Genomic DNA, 19,581 nt, shown 5'->3' with positions numbered 1-19,581 from the left:
GGTGGCGGTGGCGGTGTTGTTTATGGTCAAAAGACCCAAAATATAAAACTAAGTGTTACTGCAGCCATATAGAAATCTGTCCACATGAAAATGGTGGTAACTATGCTTCAGAAGCAATTAGCCTTCAGATGACTATGTTATCTTTACCCTTTACATCTAATCATGGAAGTGTGAGTTAACCCATGCTCTCTGACCTCGTTTAATTCCATCAGCGTGGATACAAAAGTATACTTCATTTGAGAAAACCACAGTGCTCTGTGGGTGCCAGGAGTTGAAATCGACTTGACAGCACACTTTACTTAGTTTACAAAAGGTGAAATGAAGAAGGCTATGTCTGTAACTGGTTCATATAAAGTGCTGCGGTTCACTTGAGATGTGGGATATTGAAAATGTCATCTTATTCTTTGATCAGGAAGTGGAGGTTATGCAGATAACAATGTTGGTGCCACCTCTACCACAGGCCATGGGGAGAGCATTATGAAAGTGGTTCTAGCAAGACTTATCCTTTATCACATGGAACAAGGTAAAACCTGATATATTTTGGCGGTGGGGGGGGTATTCTAAATTACAGAGCATATGAAAGCACCTCATTCCTTGCTAGTTTTTGGTGGGTTGTAGTCAGTTATTTAAATGTTGGGGAGTTGCCAGGATATATTTCTTGATTACTCAAAATGTCCTTGGAACAAATACACACAAATATGCAACACTTAATCATTATGCCATGGGTTTATTGTTGTAGCATATGCAGGTTTTGCTGTAATTTTTAGTTCGACTTAAGCTTTTAGGATTAATATTTATTACATTGGAGGACATGGGACACCAGTGCTTTGGTCAGAGGGGAGAGGACAACAACTCCATATCTTAGGTGTTCATGTCTAGATGACTAAATAATAGGTTCTTTGACGTGGTCTCTGTGTTTTACACCAAAGGGCTTTGTGCCTGCGCAGAGTCCATGTCAGAATTTAACAAGCTCAATTTTCCTGCTTTGGGCGAGAAGCCCGCCCCTAGCCACTATATGCGGCTGCACCACTCCTTATCCCCTAAGTCTTTCGCCGTCCATGCTTCAGTCAACATCGTGTAGTCTGCAGCTGGGTAACGAGTGGGGTTTGCTTCCCTTGATGTTTTTTTCCTGCTCTTTCTTTCTTTCATTGGTTTATTTCTTTGCGTAGTAGCATTTTTGCTTCTTTGCGTTTTTGTTTTTCTTCCGGTTTTCTGTTCTTCGGCCTCAGTCCCAGCTGGGACAAGGTGTGGAGGCCTGTCGGCTGCTTGGCATGCATGCCTGGCATGAAAAACTTTAAGCAAGGTGTTTGCTGTGGTTCCAAAATCCCCTTCCCGGACACACACAGTGAATTCCTCCTGTGCTTGTGGGAGTCCCACATTGTCGAGACTTATCTTCATTGCCAAAGATTCATGAAGCAGGCTCAACGGAATCAGGCTTCTCGCTTGTGTGTAGCCCTGTGGGATCTAGCTCTCCGCTCATTGGAGATCCTATTGAAGAAAGGAGATGTGAAAATGGCCACCTCGGTACCGGCGGCACAGCCTGAATCGGCCCCAACCACATTGGATGCCCTGGTATCGGTACCGGCATTGACATCTTCTATGGCGGAACTGCTTTCCATTCTGCATGCGGTGGCCACGCCCGAACAGGGCCTGGAGAGCCTCCCCTGGTCCGAAGTCAGCTCTGCTAAGGCCGAAAAAGAAGTCCAATTAACCATATTCTGTGGTTAATAGTAAACCTGGAAGCTAAATACTGGGTGAAGATGGAGGTTCCTGAAGAACATCTCGACAATATTAACAACTTAGTATTGATATTTGAATTTATTAAGAGTTCTAAATCTGTTATAAATCCATTTTAAAAAACTACTTTTAAGATCTGGGGGAAATGGCATAAAATCTCCCCCCCCCCCCAATATTCCCCCTTGCTATCCATTTGTAGTCATCCTAAATTTCCATCTTTAGCTTCATGCTCTCGATTACTTGGTGTTTTTGGAGGTATTGCCAACAGATTAAAGGATTTTTATTATCTGGATAAGCCAATTGATTTAGAACCAATTTGGGAGAAGTTTATGAATAAGCATTACTCTTGGTTAAATTTTCTTCAGTTTCAGTTCTTTATTTTACACCCTGATATAGTAAAGCAGGTTAATAGGAATTTGACTGTGTTTGAGGAATTAATATTAAAGGCCTCAGAAGATTCTAAGGGATTTATTTCTAGATTATACGAGATTCTAATATTTCAAACATCTGATCCATTAATTGGCCTAGGAAAATGACCTACAACAAACTATTAGCGACTCACAATGGAATGGAATACTGAAATGGAAGCCTATGTTTTCTACCACTTCCCAAATTAGAGAGAATTTTGTTAAGCTCTTTCACAGGTGGTATTTGACCCCTTCCAGATTATCCCACATTAATAAGAGTTTGTCCCCACTATGCTGGAATGGCTGTGGAAATAGGGGAACATACTTCTTTTTATGGTGGGCTTGTCCCGGTATTTTTTGCTTTGGGACAGAGGTATTTTTAGAAATGGGTAAAATTACACAACAGAGATATGAGACCAGAGTTGGCTCTGTTAAATGTATTTTCTGGAGCTAATTTGGCATTATTATCTAAGGATCTTATAGTTTTCATGTTAACTGCGGCTGGATTATCCATTGCACAATCCTGGAAGCACAAAACCATGTCTTTGACATCTTGGTATCAGTCTATGTGGCATATTGCCATATCTGAAAAATTGACCCATATTATTGGTCTTTGAGCAGGTCAAGCTAATTCTAACAATTTTTTCATGATATGGTCAGATTTTATTTTGTTCCCAAATCAAGACAATTTTAGTCATTCTACTCCATCTAATTATTTACATATCTGGAAGGATGGTTAATGGATGTCATTATGTATCAGTTTTATTATTTATGTTTATGTATTGTCTTATTAAATTAATATTTTTTTTAAAAAAGAAGTCCGAGTTTCAACCTGACCTTCCAGCTGGTCAACACCTGCCCCCGATCCCAAAGAAGAAGAAAACGGAACCTAGGACCGGGATGGAACTCCCAGCTGTGAAAAAGCCTAAGACGGCCGCTTCGCACCCAGTGTCCTCTACCCCTCTGCTGGCACAGGTCACCTTCGAGATATGGGAATGCTCAATACCGTCAGATGAGCCAGAAGGTGCCTCGTTGGTAGAAGAGGCGTATTCACCCTATTATCCTCCGGCCGATGCGGTGTGGCTGCTGTACTGCCACTCACCGGTTCGAGGTGACTCTGGTCAGTTTGCTTTGAGGGATCGCGGACACCATTGGGACTCAGACGATTGTTTGTCTATTATTATTATTATTATTATTATTATTATTATTATTATTATTATTATTATTACATTTATATCCCGCTCTTCCTCCAAGGAGCCCAAAGCGGTGCACTACATACGTGAGTTTCTCTTTCACAACAACCCTGTGAAGTAGGTTAGGCTGAGAGAGAAGTGACTGGCCCAGAGTCACCCAGCTAGTTTCATGGCTGAATGGGGATTTGAACTCAGGTCTCCCTGGTCCTAGTCCAGCACTCTAACCACTACACCACACTGGCTCTCTACTGTGCAGGTGGGGACTGGGACTGTCAGGTTGTCCCATCTGTGGACCGTTAACGCGCTTTCCAGCACCACTCACCCCTGCAGGACCTTGCACGTACTTATGGTCCAGATCACAGGGATTCCTATGATTGGTACCGAGGAGACGTCCGATCTGCATACTCTGACTATGGCCGAGGTTACTGAGACACTTGATACCATGATGATCAGGCTTTTTATATACATCGGTCGGCCTGGGACTCACATGCCCTTCCCTCAGACACGTCAGGGAGGCCGCACTCTCATTCCCTCTGTGATTGTGCTCAACACAATGACTCGCCTCAGGCATGTACGACCCCGCAGTCCACTGAACTGGTGAGCCAGGCTACCACGGTACCGGGCTCGGTACTGGAGGCCCAGCCTAATAAGCCAGACTCTCCATCGGACCCAGTGGAAACCGAACACGAACCGGGGCCCATGGGGAAATCAGACTGCAAGAGTGGCTCAAGTTTGAAGGACTCAGAGCCCCCGCTGTAGTAAATCTGTCAGGCTAATCTAGAGCTATATATCAGCATATGGAGCGTGAAGTAGGCAAAGTGTCAAAAAGAGAATGTCAGAGCCAAGCAGTAAGCAATTTCCAAACCAAAGCCAGTCTGAGTAATCACAATATCCAGTTGGTCAAACCAAGTCCAAGTCGAATTCCACAAACAGAGTCCAAACGGTCCGGAGTCAAAGCACAGTCAAAACAAGCAGGAACACAGCTGGATAGCTCACTAAAGCATGACGTTGCTACCAGCAATGTGGCTAAGGCGAAGCCATCTTAAATAGGCTGATGCCATATGTTTTCAATCATGGGTCCCTGACTCAGCAGCTCTTCTTGTTAGTCGAGCCCTTCTGCACGTGCATCTCCTTATCTTCTCCTGTCTTTTCGACTCACACCTCTCTACAGCTGAGATCAGCTGCACCTCCTCCACAGGAACTGTTGTACTATGCTCTGTTTCTTTTTCAACATCCCGTGAGTTGGTCTTGCTTGCCTCTGCAACTTCTTGCCTTTGAGGTTGCTGTACTCCCTCCTCCACTGTCACACTGCCTGTCTTATCCTCGGAGTCCAATAGCATGGCCATGACACCCATCTCCCGGGTCTTCCCCTCTAGAGGTCCACTCGGACTCCAAGCCGGCTTCACCCTCGGAGGACCTGAAGCTCTATTCTGAGTATCTGGGCCATATGACCTCTGCGTTGGGGGTTGATGTTGGGGCCCGGAGCCAGATCCTCTCTTTGCCCTGATTGACGCTGCTTCTAAGGTACCGGCAGCTTTGCCTTTGAACTCAGTGTTGCTGGCAATAATGAAGGGGCTCTGGAAGAAACCCTCTACGTTGTCTCAACCTAATCGCTGCTTGGAGAGTTTCTACAGGGTGTGCTCCCAGGAGGAAACAGCCTTCTTAAAGCACCACACGGCACAGAACTCTATTGTGGTCAAGGCCTCCCTGCAGCGATCTAGGGGCCATGGCCAATCAACCCCCTTTGATAGGGAAGGGGGAAAGTTGGAACCCTTCGGAAGGAGACTTTATTCTGCCTCGGTGTTCCACTTGCGTGTGGCAAATTACCAGGTGTATAACATCAGGTACAACCAGTTCCTTTGGGAAAAGGTGGCCCCTTTTCTCGAGCTGCTGCCTCCAGATAAGAAGGATCCAGCAAAGACTTTTCTCCGAGAGGTGGTCCGGGTAACCAAGCAGGAGCTTTTCTCTGCCCACCACTCAATGGAATGTGCGGCCAAGGTGATGGCCACCTCCGTAGCGCTGTACCGCCATGCCTGGCTGCAATCTTCTGGCCTCCACTACGAGGCCTGGGCCAGGATCGAGGAACTTCCTTTCGAGGGCATGTCCCTGTTTGCGGAGCAAACTGATGAGACGTTCCAAAAAGTGCAAAAGTTCCGTAACACCGCGAGGTTGGTGTCATTTTCCTTGCCGTCTGTTAAATCGCAAAAGGCATCTCGGTGGGTTCCATACCAACAAAAACCTGCTTTTCAGCAGCTGTCCACGTCGGACAGCTCCCTTCAGGGTTCAAAACCTCAGCACCATTACAAGCCTGGCAACCAGACGGGCAAGCCCGCGTTCTCTAAGCAACGGCCCGGTACTGTTCCCAAGAAACAATGACTTGGGGCCTTCTTGGACTCGCTTGGCACCTTTTGCGGATCGCTTGGCAGAGGTGACAGTGGACCATTGGGTGCTGTCAGTGATCAGCCTGGGCTATGCCCTAGAGTTCCAGGGAATACTGTTTTTCTCCAGGGTAGTAGCCACCCCTTCCACCCCCGCTCTTCAAGTGGAGATGATGGCTCTACTGTCCAAAGATGCAATAGAGCCTGTCATCGATCCCGAGAGCTGGGGTTTTTATTTGCAATACTTCGTGGTACTGAAGCCCGACAGGGGCCCACAGCCAATACTGGACTTGCGGGCACTGAACCGCTACCTGATCTACCGGCGTTTCTGAATGTTGTCGGTACCAAACATCCTAAATGCTCTCGAAAGAGACATGTGGTTAGCATCCATCAACCTCAAAGACACCTATTATCATGTAATGATCAGGTCACAGCAACGGCGTTTCCTTAGGTTCCAGGTAGGGGAGCTCCCCTACCAGTTCAAGGCACTGTCCGTTGGGCTGACAATGGTGCCTCATGTCTTTACAAAGTGTCTGGCCCCTGTTGTGGCTTATATACAGGAATAAGGGGTGCATGTGCTCTCCTATTTAGACGATTGGATGGTCCTGGCTCACTTGAAGCGGACCACCCTGTGCTCTCTTGATACTGTGATCGAGACCCTGCAGTCCTTGGAGTTTGAAATCAAATTCGGGAAGTCCAACTGGTCCCTGCCCGAAGGCTCCAGTTTATCGGATTGATCTTCGATATGGAGTCAGAGAGAGTGTTCCTAATGGAGCAGAGGGTCAGTGCACTCCAGCGGAGAGCTTTGGAGTTTTCCCTGAGGGGACCGCAAGCCTTCTGCTTGGTACAGTGTCTTCTGAGGCATATGGCGGCCACCACCTATGTCCTGCCCTAGGCGCGTATCTGAATGCGTCTCGCCCAGAGGTGGTTTTTGGACGTTTCCAACCCTCTTTGGGATCCACCAGGCCTACGGCGGACGCATCCGGTCTCAGTGTGTGCTTCGGTTAGCTGGTGGACCAAACTCCTGCACCTGACCATAGGGGCACCCTTTCATGCTCCTCTTCCAAGCCATGTGATCTCTACCGATGCCTCGAAGATCGGATGGGGGACTTGTCTCAAGGGCTCCGGCCTGAGCGGGCACTGGTCGAATGAGCAGCGCTCCCATCATATCAACTACCTAGAGTTGGCAATTTTTCTGGCCCTCAAGGGGTTTCTGTCCCAAATTGCGGGGTGTGCCATCATTGTCCAGACAGACAATACGATGGCGAAGGCCTACCTAAATCGTCAGGGTGGTACATCGTCAAGAGCCTTACTGTCCCTGTCCCTGGAACTGTGGACTTGGTGCTTTATGCACATGGTTGTCCCGCAGGTGGTCCACATACCCGGGGTACTGAATGTCCAGGCAGACAGCCTGAGCAGGTCCTTAACTGTTTCCCATGAGTGGAGACTGAACAGACAGGTCTTGGAGGGCATCTTTGCCAAGTGGGGCTTTGCAGCCCTGGATCTGTTTGCCTCTCAGGACAACACACAGTGTCCCTTGTATTGTTCGAGAGGCGGGCAGGGCTTGGAGTCTCTGGGGGATGCCTTGGCTCGCCCTTGGATGGGGCAACTACTTTACCTGCTTCCCCCATTTGCCGAAGGTCCTAACCAAACAGACTAGACCGCTCTCAGGCCATCCTGATAGTGCCATGGTGGCCGTGGAGGCCTTGGTTCCTGACTCGCAGGGTCATGGGTGCGACTTCCAATTCGTCTAGACCTGTTGTCTCAAGACAGCGGCCAGACCCTATCAGTCCCTCCACCCTGGGGTTCAGTCCCTCCTCCTGACTGCATGGAGGATCAATCCGTCCTGCCACCTGAACTGATGGACATACTGGTGGCAGCCAAAAAGCCCTCCACTAGAACGTCCTATGGATACAAATGGACTAGGTTTTGTGCTTTTGCTGACTCTGAGGATTTTGATGCAGCTAATCCCTCTGTAGCCTATATCTGTGCCTATTTGAGGTCCTTGAAGGAGTCTGCCCTCAGGTTGTCCTGAAGTGTATGTGGCTGCTATAGTGGCCAAATCCCCTGCGGGTTGACCTTCTTGGTTTAAAGTCCCCTTGGTTAAGACTTTCCTTAAAGGTCTCTCCAGTGTGTTCCTAGATGACCCTGTAATGGCACCAGCCTCGGATTTGCCAGTTGTACTGGCAGGATTGATGTGGCCACCCTTTGAGCCTTTGGCCTTGGTGGACCCGCATCTGCTCTCCTGGAAGGTGGCCTTTTTGGTGGCAGTAACCTCCGCCAGGAGGGTTAGTGAATTGCGGGCCCTCCTGGCTGACCCTCCTTACTTGCAATTCCGTACGGATAAAGTGGTCATCCGGCCAGATATCCAATTTCTGCCCAAGGTGGTGTCGGTCTTTCACCGTTCCACGCCCCTTACTCTCCCAGTGTTCTTTCAAAACCCTGCCTCGGATGCGGAGCATAGGTTACACCATCTAGATGTGAGGAGGGCTGTGTTCTTTTATGTCCAGCAGTCAGCTGAGTGGCAGAGGACACCCTGGCTTTTTGTTCTGTACGACGGGCCCCGTAAAGGGTTACAGGTGTCAGCCCAGTCCATGTCCCAGTGGCTAGTCTCTACCATTGAACTTTGTTACCAACTGGCTCATAAACAGCTGCCAACCATAGTTAAGGCACATTCGGTGCATTCAGTGGCTGCCTCGGTGGCTTTGATAGGTCTGTCCCTTTGGACGTAATTTGCCAGGCGGCCACTTGGGTCTCCCCACATTCCTTTATCCGCCACTATGCAATTGATTCTAAAGCATGAAATGATGCTGTATTTGGCAGGAGTGTACTGCAGTCTATTTTCAGTTGATGTGAGATATATACATACACACACACACACACCCCATAATATGTGCTGCTAGTGATGTATTGGACATGACTTAATGCTGATCATCTATGCTTGCTGTGATTCAGGAGGTGGAAATATTAATAAAAGTGCTGCTTGTTTCACTGTTGCCTTGCCTGTCCCTCCTCCTTGGGTGCTTGCTTGTTATGAGCCCATTGGTGTAAAATACAGAGACCACATCAAAGAATGACAGGTTACTCACCTGTAATGTTGATTCTTCTAGTGGTCATCTGTAGTTTTACACGCCCTCCCATCCTCCCCACTGGTTTCCTGAAGGCGGACTCCGTGACTGAGGGGATGAGGAGTGGCGCAGCCACATACAGCGGCTGGGGGCGGGGTTCCCACCAAAAGAAGGAAAATTGAGCTTGTTAGATTCCAATGTGGACTCTGCGCAGGCGCAAAGCCTACTGGTGTAAAACTATAGATGACAACTGTCGTTTTTCCTTAACAGCAACTTGTTGTTACCTCTGATCCATCAATACTAGCATGATAACTTATAACGTGTACTGGAAAGCAGTTTTGGGGTGTGTGTGTTGCATATGACAGGGTCTTGCTTACTTTTAAAAGCACAAGTACAAAATTTCCATGACAGTAAGGCATTTTTTCAGTTTCATACCCAATAGATTTTAATTGTTGATAGGACTGAATGTTGCTGATGAGCCCTATAAAATCCTTTTAAACATCCTCTTCTCTGACCTATTAAAAGGGAAGTAATGTGAATGAAAATAAATGTGCTAATCTGTGTATTGAGTAGAAGTGTGACTTTGGTAAACAGCTGACAACAAGATGTTTGTGTGACTGTAACATAATCGGGCTACAGATGACCCTGGAGAGCTTTACCTTCAATGTTATCCAAACTCTCGATTTATATTACAGCCTGTAAACATAATCAGGCGACCTACTTCTTCTGAATACAGTTACAGATGCAGGTGTGACCACTGTTGCTATACAAAGCTGTAGTTGCAGACTTTGGATCACAGTTTAACTAATACTAATGGACTGCAAGCTACAAAGAATTTTAGACTCCTATCTGTAGGGAAATTTTTAAGGAGGAAACACTGTTCATATTATGCAAAATATGTACCAAGCAGATTATCTTCAAGTGCTGGTGTACAGCAGCCCCAACATGGGAATATTTCACTTTCATTTCAGTACTCTTAATGAAAGCTTGTCACTTGAACTTAATACTGAACAAAAATTAACTCAGAACATCCCTTTCTTTCATATTATTTATTTATCAATCATATTTATTTCCTGGTCAATGACTGAATAAACTTATCTATCTCAATCATATTTATATACTAACTGATATGGATATCTCTAGGCAGTGTACATAATCCAAATTACAATATAAAAACAAAACCAAATAAAACACTTTCACAGAATAAAAAACATTGAAAACAATTAACAGAGTAAAACAATTAAACAGTTTAACATTAGTTTTAATTAAAAGCCTGAGAAAGCAGGTGTGTCTGAGGAGTCTTTTTAAAAGCAATCAGAGATGGAAAAACTCTTATTTTGATGGGGAGTGTATTCCAAAGCCCTGGGGTAGCCACAGAGAAGGCCCGGTCCTGAGTCGCTACCAGATGAGCTGGCAGCAATCGTAATCAGGGGCCCCTCCCCCACAGGATTATCTTAAAAAGCAGCAGGGTCTTGACAAAAGAGGCACTCTCTTAAGTACCCTTGACCTAAGCTGTTAAGGGCTTTATAGGTAATAACCAGTACTTTATATTTTGCTCAGAAACATATTGGCAGCCAATGCAATTCTTTCAGAATCAGTGTTATATAGTTGCTTCAGGTTGTCCCACAGACCAACCTGGCTGCCACATTCTGTACCTGTTGTAGTTTCCAGACTATGTACAAAAGCATTACAGTAGTCAAACCTGGAGGTTACCAGCATATGTATTACTGCTTTAAGGACATTTTCCTCCAGAAATGGGCGTAGCTGAAGTTTCAGCCGAAGGTGATAAAAAGCACCCGTGGCCACTGCTTAAAATTAATCCATGCCATATTACATTTTGGATCCAGGAGCACCTCCAAGCTATGTACATGATCTTTTAGGGTTAGTGTAACTCCATCCAGAACAGGCATCTAAACCATCTCTAGGGACTTGAACCCCCACAATCAGTACTTCCATCTTATTATGGTTTAACTATCCCTCATCCAGCCCATTACTGCCTCTAGGATACTATGGTCAGTGGTATCGAAAGCCACCAAGAAACTCAAAAGGATCAGCAGAGTCACACTCCCTCTGTCAAAACCTAATTGAGATCATCCATCAGGCCAAACAAGGCAGTTTCAGCCCCATAGCCCACTCAGAGTGTTGTTACTACAGAAAGTACAGTCTGTTGTTCTTTCGCATTCTGTTTTGGTAGGTGCTTGGTAGGTGCTCAGGGTCGCTCTGTGTGTGCGTGTTTCTGGCTTTTACATATTTTCTTCTTTCAGAATTGTGGATTACTCTTTGTCCCCCGCCCCATTTAATAACACTGGTCCACATGCTCTGTAGCCCATAGGGGAATGGAAGAAGAGTTGTGGTGTAGCTGCAGTGAAGGTTTGTTCCTCAGCCAGGGTGGGTGGGGAACAATTCTTGCTTCTCTTTCCTCTCTCCCAAAGTCCTTTTTGTTTGCAGAAATATATCTCTGAGGGTCACACAGCCCTCAGCAACATATTTGTGCAGTCAAGAAGAACTTGGAGGGGAGATAAGTGAAAATCACTTCCCTTTTCCCTTTGCTCAACTGCAGAACAGATCTTTGTTGCAGCTACACTGCAGCCTCTCTGCAGCCCTTCTTCCGCTCTCCTACAGCTGCAGAACATGTGGGCCACTGACATTGCACTTACTTATATGGCCAAGCATCCTTACAAAAATGGGGTGAGGGGAAGCAAACTCCTCCTCTGTAGAATTGGGAAGAAAACTTGTGGAATATAGGCACTCTCCGAGTTACAAACATCCGAATTACAAACACCCATACTTAAAAAGCTCCATGCCATATTACATTAAGGAAGTCCCCAACTTACCAACACTAACTCACACATACAGACAAGTTGCCCTTCTTGGGAACTAGATGAGATCCAAGTTATGAACATTCGACTTACAAACCAACTTTTGGAATGCAACCTGTTTGTAAGTTGGGGAGTTCCTGTATATATTTAAACAAATAGTTCTAGTAAGAATTAATCTGCCTACTTTGCTTTCACTATCCCTACAACTGGACTAAATTTGGTCCAAATTTGTTGTGCAATTCACAGGTGAGCCCTCTTGCGCCTCAAAAGTTCACGTGTCTGCTATCTTGGATCGGGGTGCATGACATCATTACAAACTACACCATTGAGGTGTCCCCAGCTAACTGAGCAAAGAGGCATATTTTAAAAGTGATTCTCTTTATTTAGCAGAGGGAGAGCAACTGGCCCTATCGATCCCCAGCATAGCATCCCTCCAGTGGCTGTTGCTGGTGTTTATCTTATGTTTCTTTTTTAGATTGTGAGCCCTTTGGGAACAGGGAGCCATTTTATCTATTTATTTATATCTATGTAAACTGCTTTGGGAACTTTTTGTCGAAAAGCGATATATAAATATTTGTCATATTCGTATCTCCTATATGTCACTCACTACACCACCCAGTGCCTTTAGATGGATAGGGTGGTATAGAAATGTAATAAGTAAATAAGATAACTGTAGCAAATTTGGTTAAAATAGGTTAGGTGGTTCATAAGTTAGCCCATTTGCGCCTTAAACATTTACGTACCTGCCATCTTGAATTGGGGTGGATGGCATTATCACAGACTATGTCGTTGAGGTGTCTGTATGTATCCCGACAACTCTACCCAATTCAGTTCATATTGATCCAGGCCCCAAGTCCTCCTTTGCTGCCTCATCATGGCGGGGGTGTTGTGTTCCTGGGAGGGATGAGCGAAGTACGCCAGGAGGTATACTCCCAATAGGGTCACCCAAAGTGCGAAGGTCAGATGCCCAGCTAAAGCAAGCAGGCACCTGTATTGGGCAGCAGTGATAAAGAGAAACTCAAGTATGTAGTACACCGATCTGGGCTCCTTGGAGGAAGAGCGGGATATAAATGTAGTAGTAGTAGTAGTAATAATAATAAAGGAAGGTGCTGGAGACAGATGATCACTTCAGTGATGACAAAGGCATCATTTCATACCTGGTGGGAGGAGGTAATGGTAAATCACTCCTTTATTTTACCAAGAAAGCCACATGGATAGACAAAATAGAATGATTGTCGATATAGTGCCAGATGATGGGCCCCACAGGTCAGATGGCACTCAACACGCTACTGAGGAAGAACTGAGGATCTCTCAGAGTACCAATGATTATTATGATGCAGTTAGATTAAAGCCATTTGGATGTCTAGCAGCTGATGTTGCCATGCGGGGAAAGAAAATCCGAATCTGCAAAGACAGAATTACAGACCATCCTGGAGAGAATTTATCTGTGTGGTTGCTAAGAGTTGACACCGACTTGACGGCTTTCAATCAATCATGAAGTTTAGGGGGGGAACATACATACACACACACACACACACCACACACACACACTGCCAGGTGATCTCATAAGCCTAATGGAAAGTAAGCTTCACCAACACTACCACCTGCCCCCCCACACACACAAGGAGGTGTCCTGGGGATTAATAAATGAAGGCAATACCTATTTTAACAGATTATTTAGAAATGGGGGGGGGGAGGCTTTTGACAATGCAGTAGGACCTACAGGGCAATGTTTCAAGGAGGGAATATTGTGGAATGGCTGTTAAAATAAACATAAAGTACATGAAGGTTAGTTACAGTGCACATGGAAGAGCTCCCACTGTTAGAATATTCAAAACAACTGGGGTTGTGTGCACGGAACACGTTTTTTTAAAAAAAGGTATCAATGGGTAGGGCAGGGACTGAATCCACCTCCCACTTTCAAACTGCGAATCACCATTAGAAAGGATTCAGCACATGCAGCCCCAACTGTGCAAATGTGAAGGAGGAACCCTACACACAGCAACTAAATTGCACATGAAGTTTCCCATTCAACTAGGAATATGTTTCTGTGCTCACATTTCCCATAGGTGAATATACTCTTAGAAAAAGAGTTTGTTATACATCAGCCTGTGGAGAAAAGGGGGAGACACTGAAATTTCTCACTCTTTTTGTGATCACATTAACTAATGAATTTACTGTATGCTTGATAATGTTTAGATCTTTCCTTTTTAGCTTACTTTCAAGTAGGCTTATGAAATCACCCAGCATTCTGTGTGTGTATCTGTATGTGTCCCCCGCTATCAACTTCACAACGCCTGGACCAATATGAACCAAATTGGGTACAGTTGTAGGGGCACATAGGGACACCTCAATGGCATACTTTGTGATGATGTCATCCACCACAATCCAAGATGGTGGACACATGAACATTTGAGGTGCAAGAGATCTAACGTGTGGACCTCGGTTTGCACCAAATTTAGTCCAGATGTAAAGTAAAAGTAAAGTGTGTCGTCAAGTTGGTGTCGACTCCTGGTTACCACAGAGCCCTGTGGTTGTCTTTAGTAGAACACAGGAGGGGTTTACCATTACCATCTCCCATACAGTATGAGATGATGCCTTTCAGCATCGTCTTGTATCGCTGCTGCCCGATATAGGTGTTTCCCATAGTCCAATAATCTGATTTCATACTCTGGGAAACATACCAGTGGGGATTCGAACCAGAAACCTCTGGCTTGATAGTCAGTCCCCGCTGCACAGTTTGGTGGCTAGTCCAGATGTAGAGATAGTGAAAGCAAAGTAGGCTGATTAGTTCTTACTAGAACAACTTGTTTAGTTTAGTTTTGTTTAAGATAAACTTTGATCTGGTTTGCTTCAAAAGCAAATGAGAACCATTGTGATTATGTTTTGGGTTTTTTCCTCTTAAATTGATCTCTACTTTTAAAATCATTGTAACGGTTTACATATCCTGGCGGATATTTATGATTTTTTCATTTTTAATGCAGAATAATTTTTCATTTTTAATGCAAAATAATACATTTTTAAAAACACATGTAAGTTCAGCCTCTCTTAAACTTCCACTTATGCTTTGCTCTATGAATGCTTGTGATTAGATAGAGGAGGGGTGGCCATCTGGCAGCCTGCAAGCTTGATCAGGCTCCTTGAGGCAATTTTATCTGGCCCTTTACAGCCCTACCAAATTTCATCATGTTGTGCTAAATGAAACTTGGATTTTTTTTTAAATCAGAAAAGGACAAATCATGTAAGAAATAGTGTCTCTGCTACTCTTTATTGTTAGATGTCTTTGGGGATGTGGGTTGTATGCAAATATGTACATTTGTACTCCTGAGCAGAAGTGCCCCCTCTAACATCCCACCCCCTGCTTGCCCCCATTCCTGTTTCAGAAATCTGACGTGTGGGACATAGCTCATCCACTCAGAAATGCATGTTGCCGTTTCTGTGGCCCCCCCACCCCCAATGTTTTTCTAATGCTATCACTGTGTAGTAATTACTGTGTGAAGGAGGAGTATATGTGTGTCTGGTGCATGGCACTACCTCACTTCTCTAGTCCTGTGTATTGTCTACATGTGTGGTTCTGTTTTGCTTGGTACTGCCTCCAAATGACTGCAAATTCCGTAGATACAGTATAACTGTGTGGAGGAAATGCATTGGAGCTACCACACATGTGAGCCAATCTTTAGACTTGCCTATAAGTATGCACTTGATTGCTTTATTTAGTTGTCTAGGTCTAATGTCTTTGATGAGGCTACCAATAGTGAAACTCATCACGGCATTGTTATTTGATTTTGAAATGTGTACAATAGCTTCCTGGGTATATATAAGGTTGCATCTTAATTTGATTTTCAGGTTATTATATTGCCAACATATGTCACCAGTCCCTCCCAGACCAGCCTACATTATTCAGACCATAGTGTACTACAAGTAAAGAGCAGGTGCTCTACTGAAGGATATAAACTGAATGATCCTTTGCGCAATTGTTGGAATTCTAAGCATTATGATGGCAGCTGTTGCCTGGATGAAAATATCCTTCTTGTTAGTGTTTATAAAGGCTTGGACGTTGGTTTCCAAGCATGAGAACAGTTTCCATTCTGGGGTGTTTGGGTTTCTTTTTTATAGCAAGGAAGGGCAAAACCTTACAGCCTGTAGTAATGTCTGTCAGTGGTAGTATATCCCACCAGTTCTGTTTGGAGTATTTCAGCTGTGCAGCAGTATTCCCTACCTTCGAATGAATATCGGGTTATTCATGATGACTTGAAAGGCAGCTATTATTTAGGCTGCTTGCTGGGAACAGCTCATCTTGATTTTGTTTATGGGGGATTGTATTTCATTTAAAGGTACAATGCTGCTGCTTTTGTGGCTGGTATCTTTGACATGCATACTCTTGGAACATAACAATGTTTGCAATCCTTTGTAGATTTACCCAAAATAAACATTTTGGAAAAAATAACTCCATAATGATGCTTTAGTGGATAACCGTACTCACTGAAGGCATAAATTCTAGTGATAAGGTGAAGAATGCCCTTGGAAGTTTTCTCATGTCAGTTTACTAACATCTGAATTCAGATAAAATCAATGTGTACCAGTCAAAACACCAAAAAGATAATATGAAACTCCTGCTGTGTTATCCTATGACACAATTAGGACTATTAATTATACATCTATTATTTTTTCTTTTCCGTGCTTTTTAATAAAGGGAAGAAATGGAAAGTCATTTGTCGTATTCTGTCTGTCTGTCATTAAAGCAGCTGGCCAATGGAACATAGTTATAGGATGGCTGTGGAATCTCCTTCACTTGGAAGCATTTAAGGAGGCTGGAAAAACGATTGTCAGGGATGGATTTGCTCAAGTGAAACATAGCAAGAAGTTTGACAAGGGGTCCATAGACCCGTCTGTCTTTGATTCTATAAACAGGTGTGAAATTCATGAAAGGAGTTTTGCGGTGACTCCTGTAGGAGCTGGGCAGGAACTCAATAATAATTATATTGAGTAGAATCCAAATTGCTGCTTAGGTTCACACAAAGAGCTCATGATAGCCCAGTGGAATATTAGATTATGTATTTATATATTTATCTCAAGTGTACCCATTGCTAATCCCATGCATGGCAGCTCTTGAGCGAGTTTGCGTGGAGCTGCCGGATAGCAGGAGGGAAGAAAATGGCAGCAGCAGCAGCTGGGCCAAGGGCCCAGTGGGGAAAAAAGACAGCAGTGAACAGCAGTGGCAGGTGGGCAGAAGAAGGCGGCAGAGGCTGGGTGGGAAGAAAACCACAGTGGGTGGGGGGAAGCAGCAGTGGGCGGGCAGGGGAGGGAAACGGTAGCGGGCAGGTGGGGGGGGAATAGCGGCGGGGGTGGTGGCGGCGGCGGCGAACTAGAGGTGCAGATGCTCTGCTCCCAACTAGTTCTTATTATTTTCGTTGAAAGATGTCATATCACAAGCTTTTCGTGAAATTACTCTCAAGCACTGTTCAATCATCATGGACAATGTCCCCAAGAGTGCACCTGCAAACCTGTCCCCCACTCTGAAACCCCACCCTTCTGCTCTCTGAAAATACAGCATTTTTTTTTCCTGCAGAGAAAAATGCAGTACTCCTGGAGAGATTCTTCCCTTGATTGAAATACTGGGTGCCTCAGTGTTCCAATCATGGGAAGAATTTCTCCACAACTACAGTATTTGTTTCTTCAGACAAATGCTGTAACCCCAGAAAGCAGAGGGGTGGGTTTGAGAAAACATCAGGTCAGGACTTTCGGGTGTGCACTTGGGGATACTGTCAGAGGTGCTCTTACCCCCAGACTTTGGGGCTGAAGTTCAAGGCCTCCACAGCCCCTGGGGCCCCCCAAATCCTCTTTAGTCTGTCCCGGGTGGTGTGGTCACCTGGCCAAGCATGGTGATGATTAGTTTGCAAGGGGGACAACGACTCCAAAGGCCTTTAGGTCCAGGATTCCAAAATACCTAGGTGCACCTCTGGATGCTGCACATGAGTACAGTATCCCCAGTTTCCATAACAACTAAATGGCTTTGGTTTCAAAAGAAGCTTGCTGTGTGTCATGGGAGGCTTCCACTTGATAAAAACAGGTGAAAAACCTGTTTGAGCTCATGGAATTAGTTGCATCTCCTCCTACCTCTCTGATCATGGCTACGCTCTTTAAGAGGCCTGTTTATCTTGATTAATGGTAGCCACAAGAAAAGCTTATTGTTAGCTAATCTGGTGGGATAGAAATTTTGATTTTAAAAAATGTATTGAAAAGATTCTTAGGCCACCTTTTGTTGACATTATTTTCCTTAATATTAAATGATTTCTCATGTGTCCTGTTTTTTTCTTTTCTTTTCTCCCTCAGGGAAGTCACCAGAAGATGCTGCTGATATTGCCCTAAACTGTATGAAAACAAGAGTTGGGGGATTGGGTGGGGTAATCGTGATCAGTAGTTCAGGAGACTGGGCTGCAAGGTTCTCCACGAAGCAGATGTCCTGGGCTACAGTAAAGGATGACCAGTTACAGTGTGGCATTTATGCTGGGGAGTGTCATACGCAGTCTGCTGAAGAAGCCCTTAGCTCTATGGGCTCCTAAGGATGTGGAAACGAAGAGGAAATTGTACAGCAGGATGAAGATCGTCAACTCTGATCGGAACCAAATCTGTTTTCCAGTTTCTGAAAGGCCAACCCCTGTATCTGAAGCAGAATTGGATATTCATACTACTGCTCACATTTTGCAGCCAAACTTGACACATAGAAGGAAACATAATGGACTCTGGGAAGGAATATTCATATACATGTGATTAAAAACTTGAGGTTTGGTTTCTTGGTTGCACAGATGGAGTGCAGAAAGTGGCTGTGCACACCTTCATGAGGCATGCTTCAGAATGAGACGTGCTCATTTCTCCAGGGTCAGTATGTTGAAGGCAATTTCTCTCCTAATGTGAGGGTGATGGGAAACCAGTGTTCATAGTAGACCAAACTTAGTCTTATGTTCAAGACAGACTTGTGCCATGCTTGTGTTCCTATGGGTATGTGTTCAGATACCCATCTATACTCTGACTGAAATCTCCCCATGATTGTTACATGTTTTAACTTTCATCTTTCTTTCTTTCATCTTAACTTTCTGTTGTAAACCGCCCAGAGACGTAAGTTTTGGGCGGTATAAAAATGTTTTAATAAAAATAAAATAAATCTTACAGAATAAAATGGAGCTCCCCTAGAAACTGCCATTCTGGAATATGATCTCATTGGCTTCTGGTATATATTTTTATCCTGCAGTAAAAGAACATTGGCTATGAAAAGAGCCTCTGCACACTGCACTCTGTAACATGGAGGACCATCACTGAAATGAATACACATACAATGCAAATATGGAAAATTGTATGTATCTTGACATGCACAATATTAGATGATGGTTTATTTAAGGAGTAGTATGCAAGACTGCATTTCTACACGTACAGTGACAATGTGAAGCAAAATGATAGAGGCAATCCTAAGGATTTTAGTGGCAATAGAGAAATGAACAGTAGACTAATAAATTTAAACTTCTAAGATTTTATTTTATTTATGTAAATCTTGAAAAACTTTGGGGTCATGGATGTTTGCAGGACTTTTTCCCAGGGAGTGCGGGTGCAGGGCAGGCAAAGCCTACAATCCTATACCCACTTACGTGGGAGTACTCCCCATTGAATTTAATAGGACTGGGGGCAATTGCTCCCTCTCCCCAGGGAGGGGGCCATTCTGGGGGAGGGGTGGAATTGTTCCTCCTCCAGACACCCATACCTGGGGCAACTGCACACTCTGGTTATTGCCAAATGAATATTCAAACACTGAGATTTCATCCTTACTGGAATAGCAGACTATTTGTTTGCAAAACATTTGTATTTGGAAGAAAGAAGGAAATCTTAAAAAATGAAGACCTTTTGTTTAGGGCAACATGCGATGGAATTCAGTTTTCATTTTAAGGTAGCAGATTTCTGTAATACACTACAAGGAGTCAAATACTTAT

At 44.6% G+C, this 19,581-nt stretch overlaps 1 protein-coding gene across 7 annotated transcripts in view; it reads left to right on the top strand.

The window, feature by feature from the left end:
• ASRGL1 (asparaginase and isoaspartyl peptidase 1) overlaps positions 1 to 18,802 on the top strand; it is a 56,609-nt gene extending 37,807 nt beyond the window's left edge. For 6 of the 7 annotated variants that reach the window (XM_053286802.1, XM_053286803.1, XM_053286801.1 and 3 more), the window contains 2 exons: positions 413 to 523; positions 17,936 to 18,802. In XM_053286802.1, coding sequence (XP_053142777.1) covers positions 413 to 523; positions 17,936 to 18,165 — 341 coding nt within the window. In that variant the 3' untranslated portion in view covers positions 18,166 to 18,802. The remainder of the gene's footprint in view (positions 1 to 412; positions 524 to 17,935) is intronic. The other variant, XM_053286805.1, reaches the window with a different exon arrangement.
• Positions 18,803 to 19,581: the final 779 nt, after the last annotated feature.

The sequence above is a fragment of the Hemicordylus capensis genome, chromosome 1 (assembly GCF_027244095.1).
Source record: "Hemicordylus capensis ecotype Gifberg chromosome 1, rHemCap1.1.pri, whole genome shotgun sequence".
Lineage (NCBI taxonomy): Eukaryota > Metazoa > Chordata > Lepidosauria > Squamata > Cordylidae > Hemicordylus > Hemicordylus capensis.
This window is presented reverse-complemented; position numbering and strand designations above follow the sequence as displayed.